The sequence below is a fragment of the Drosophila innubila genome (genome assembly GCF_004354385.1).
Source record: "Drosophila innubila isolate TH190305 chromosome 2L unlocalized genomic scaffold, UK_Dinn_1.0 4_B_2L, whole genome shotgun sequence".
Taxonomy (NCBI): domain Eukaryota; kingdom Metazoa; phylum Arthropoda; class Insecta; order Diptera; family Drosophilidae; genus Drosophila; species Drosophila innubila.
Window position 1 is genome coordinate 3287393 of NW_022995372.1, and position 5273 is coordinate 3292665.

Here is a 5273-nt window from a genome sequence, read left to right on the forward strand (position 1 = left end):
TATGCCTCATGTGGCACGAGAATTGCTCGCATTGGTTTGGGCCAGTTTTACGATGCGAATGCAAATTTTGTTTGCCACAAATATTTTGGCATTTGCGCATTCATTTTAATTTTTCCCAATCGCTGCGACTTCGACTCTGAGTCTGACTCTGAGTTTCTGTCGGAGTCTTGGGTCTATTTTGGAGTTTTTGGGGGTTTGGGGCTTGGAACTTAGCGGACTAACCGGTTGTGGGCCGTCTCATAATTTCAGTTGCTGTTTTGGTTACAGTTGCTGCTGTTGCTTGGCTTAATACGTGACTATCATGTCATAATAGCGAATTATTAGAATTTAATGCGATTGCCTGTTGCACGTTGCACGTTGACTGCTGCCGTCTCGTTGTGGCAACATTGAACCACTGCACCACAGTCCCATATTTATTCAAGCCTAAACCAAAACAACTTACAATGGAACAGCTGAGATGCTCGACTTTCGAATTATTCTATTCGAATTATTCTTCGATTCGAACAACATAAACAAAAGCAATATTAAAAAAAAAAATAAAAATTACCAAATAAACACGAAAAAAAATATTTCAATGAAATGCAAAACTTTGATATAATTAGAAAAAACTAATTAATAAAAGAATTCGAAAATTTAATAAGTATAAAAAAAAGTAAAAGTACAAAAATATATTGCAGAAAAATAACAACAAATAAAAAATTGGAAACAAAAAATCAATAAACAGTGAATCAAAGGAAAAAAATGTTATAATTAAATTCAAGGAAGCAAACCGAAGCCAATATAGGTTACGGTTTCGGTTCCGGTACGTTCTGAAACAACTATTTCGGTGAAAGGTTCTAATTCAGTTTTCTTCTTTCGGTTTCGGTATCAGTACCAGTACGTAACGGTACTAAAAATCAATTTTGAAAGGGGTAGATATGGAAAATCGGATGATGGATGGCTTAGAATCGAAAAAATATCAATTTTTCTAAATGAAAAAAAAATTAAATGCAGAAACAATTATAAGGCCAAATCATGAACAAAATGACATTCCGTTTGAAAATCGGATGATTTTTGATGAAGTTATAAGAAATCAAAGTTTTTGAAAAAATGTCAAGGGGTAGGTAAGAAAAATTTGATGACAGATGGCTTACACTCGAAAAAATATCAAATTTTTTATATGAAAAGAATTTAAATGCAGAATTAATTTAGAGGCCAAATCATGAACAAAATGATATTCCGTTTGAAAATCGGTAAATTTTTGATGAAGTTATGAGAAATCAAAGTTTTTGAAAAAATGTCAAGGGGTAAGTAAGGAAAATTGGATAATATATGGCTTAAGGTCAAAAAAATATCAAATATTTTAGTTGAAAAAAATTTAAACGCAGAATCAATTAAGAGGCCAAATCATGAACAAAATGATATTCCGTTTGAAAATCGATAAATTTTTGGTGAAGTTATGAGAAATCAAAGTTTTTGAAAAAATGTCAAGGGGTAGGTAAGGAAAATTGGTTGACAAATGGCTTACACTCGAAAAAATATCAAATTTTTTAGATGAAAAGAATTTAAATGCAGAGTTAATTTATAGGCTATTTCCACGACAGCACATTTGGCTCATCCGACGCCATTTTCATCATCCGGCCCGAATGTGGACTTAATTTCAGTACAAAATCCGGATGATGATGTTGGCTCATCCATAATGAATGAGCCGATATTTTGTCATTCGACCCCGTGAATTTTAGTATTTTTCTATCGAACACGCGATGTTTATCGATAAGCTCTAAAAAAAATAGCAATTATCACCTTAACCAGCTGTTTTCATCAATAAAATCGGTAGGCATTAAATTTGCGCAAATTAAAATATCATAATAACAAATAAAATGTTGTTATTGTCTGCTTTTTGTAATTTGTGCACAGAAGCCGAACAGCTGCTTTGCTTTGAGTGTCTTAACAGTTTCACATTTGGTCGTGGAAAGCCAAAAATGAGCCACATCCAAATGTGACCAAATGAGCCAAATGTGAGTGGTCGTGGAAATAGCCTATTAGAGGCCAAATTATGAACAAAATGACATTCCTTTTGAAAATCGGGTCAGTTTTGTTCAAGTTATATCAGCTGGAAGTTGGTCAACTCTTTGACCTTGTTTAATCTAACACTTAAAGTCCCTGAGATCTGGTGCTTATGCGATCAAACAGACTTGTTCACAAACATATAAGTCTGTTTACCTTTTTGGTTACTGGGCTTTAAACTAGGTCAACTGCTGCCACGACAATGCAATATTATTGTGGTTGAATGCAACTAACTAAGCATCTGCTTCTATTGTTTAAAAATTGCGTTTAGGTGTGAAGAGATTGCCTCCGGGAATATATCGAAGATCTAATCGATCGACTTTCGCCAGCAATCGATTATCGATGGCAACATCCGCAGCTGCTGCTACCCTAATCATTCGGATTATGGTGATCATCAGGATTGCGAATTGTGCTTGGGGTAATTTTAATTTTTTTAAAACTCTTGTTGATGAACTGGGTGTGCGTTATGTCTTGATTAAGTATACGCCGCGTGCTTATTTATTTAGTTTCACCTGAGTTGCGCTTTTCACGCTTTAGACTTCGACAGACAGTCGGACAGACAGTTGAATGAGGCTGAATAGCTTGCAGTCAACTATTTGCCAAATGTTCGTTTGGTAACACCTGCAGTTCGGCTTCACTTTGGTCTCAGGTTCCTGAGTCGATCTAATGTGGAATGAAATCTTTGAAATGAACGTTTACCTGTTCACACTCTATCTTTTGTATACCCTGTACTTTTAATAAATTTTAGTGGAGTGAACTTGTACAAGAATTAATTTTTGAAAATAATATATAATTGTTTTTTTTTCACTATAGACAGAAACACTTCTTTTTACTTCATGCTCTGGCTTTCGAATACTTTATCTTTATTAACTCAAAGTGAATTCAATATGCAAAATATTTGCAGATTGATATAAGAATGGGTTAAAGATTTTCACTTCCGAAAGTGAAAACCTGTATAAAAATTTTATTGGAAGAGAAGAAACCATTAATTTATGATTGATAGTTCCGATATGTTAAATTTAAATGATCAAAGGTTTCGAGGGAGATTGAAAATGTGTGATACTCTCAGATCATCTGAAATAAAACGAGAATTCAGAAAGAGAAGAAAAAATAGAAAAAGAGAGGAATTTATATAAAATTTCATATGGTTTTATTAAAATGAAATGTTTTAACTTTTGAGTATGTATGAATTACACCGATAAAACTTATTTTTATTTACTTATGAGTGATTAAGTAATTACTTTCTTGGGCGAATCATCATCACGACTCTCTTCAGAGAGTAACTGCAACCTCGAAATGCATCCCAAGTGACGCCCTTATCACAAGTGGTCGAATTATATGTTCCCATCAAGTTGCTGTAGGAATTTACGTTTATTAGCAAATCTTTCAAAAGCAATGATCAATATTACATACCTAGCTGTGCAATCTCGGTACCAACCTGCGCCAGTTTTAGCTTCAGCGCAGTTTCTACCTGAACTGATATCATTATCGCGGTCATAGGTGGTAAACTTCATGCCCCACTGATATGCGAGGGAATCGGCAACAGTTCCAATGCCTTTGCTCAACGTATTTAAGCCATATTGTTGGTCTTCGCCTGAGATTGCAAATCTCTCGTAAGTTACGTTGTGTACTGTTCCTTCGAAATCCTCCAGAATCACAAGCAATTGCTGACTGTGCTCTGCAGTCAGCGCATGAAGTTTGTCCAATCCTAAAAAGAACTCACCATCCAAGTCACCAAAACCCATTTTGTAAGTGTTCCAGTTTCGGTAAAAGTTCTCACTTCCATCGATTCGATTTAAAATGACAGTCCAACCGCCTCCATGAGTCGTTGCGTCGCAGGTCACTTTAAATGGGTTTTTACTGTAGCGGGGAATTAGAATTTCATAGATTCCGCTGGGCTTTGAACCGGCAGTTGCTTCGGCGCAGTTAAGATCGTAGGGTTTTATATGCTGTAGATTTGAACTCTCTGCCAGTCGACTTATCTCCGCACTGAAAAAAGGTTTTGATTAAGTTTCAAGCTGATTCGAAACTTACGAAACTCACTTTAATTCATTAAACCGGGATCTAATCGACCGAAATGCACTAGACTCATTAGACTCAGGAATACGAACAGATTCAGAGAGAATTATAAATGAAATTATAATGGATATTATGTTAACTATTTTCGGGAACATACTGGTTGTTGCTGATTGTTAAAGAAGACTGATTGAATCGAAATTTAAATTGAACAGAAGAAACGAATTCTAAAGCTAAACCCTATTCACATATATGTAAGTCTTATGGACTATATATGTGTAAATATATATACATAATATACATAAAAGCATATCGTTAACATTAGGCAGCGACAATTTCCTCGAATTGCTTTAAAAAAAAAGTTCGGCATATAACTTATCATTTAACAAGTCCAAGAATTCAAGTATCAGCATTTATATACACATAAATTTAAGCGCGCAAATGTTTCAGTTTCCTTTATGATAAAATATTCAGCATGTTTAATGTGCGGGTCGTAATGGTCGAAATTGTGATAAGGTAACGGCTATCGCCAAAACAAATACTGCGTTGCACAGTGTAGCAAAATGTATGTTGAAATCAATAACTTCAAAATTGTTAAAAAAAAAATTGTACACTTTTAAATTAACTCGTAGTAACCCAATAAAACACAAAAAAAAAAGAGAATTTTTAAATAAATCACACTTTTTAGATGAAAAAATAAAAAGTACTTGTTTGCTTTTGTTTTTTACATGTTTAATGAGAAAATATAGTATTTTCAGTTTCGTAACACTGTGCTGGTACTTAACATGGTCTTGCTAGGAATGTGCCAACAAATAATTAGATTTCTAAGGAATTTCAAATATTTTGCGAATTCAATTTCTTAAAACATTATTATGTGCTCAAGGCTCTCTTGGGAGCTATTATTGCTGATTCTTGTCTTGAATTTCTAAGCCAATTTATATTTGCGTCACCATTCAATTTCCAGTCAGGGCCTTAAAATTTAAACGTTCTTTCTAGAATGCTTTCTACCAGTAATTGGAATTGATATTTCACAATATTAGACTCTACTAGCAAATGCAAAAAAACATTGAATACTTTTAATAAAATCTGCAAATAAAGTCTTGAATTAGCCAATTAATTAATTTTTTCATAAATATTATATATTTATGCTACATATTTATTTATGCTATATATTTAAACCGAAGACAATATATAACTTATATATAATTTTT

The 5273-nt window shown here is 33.6% G+C and overlaps 1 protein-coding gene across 1 annotated transcript; it reads right to left on the minus strand.

Moving 5' to 3' along the window:
* Positions 1-3271: 3271 nt before the first annotated feature.
* LOC117780958 (ficolin-1-like) lies at positions 3272-4205 on the minus strand. The gene is made up of 3 exons (XM_034617657.1): positions 4090-4205; positions 3460-4035; positions 3272-3401 (listed from the first exon to the last, which is right to left on the minus strand). The coding sequence occupies exons 2-3, from the start codon at positions 3789-3791 to the stop codon at positions 3284-3286; spliced, it is 450 nt and encodes a 149-aa protein (XP_034473548.1). The 5' UTR covers positions 3792-4035; positions 4090-4205; the 3' UTR covers positions 3272-3283.
* Positions 4206-5273: the final 1068 nt, after the last annotated feature.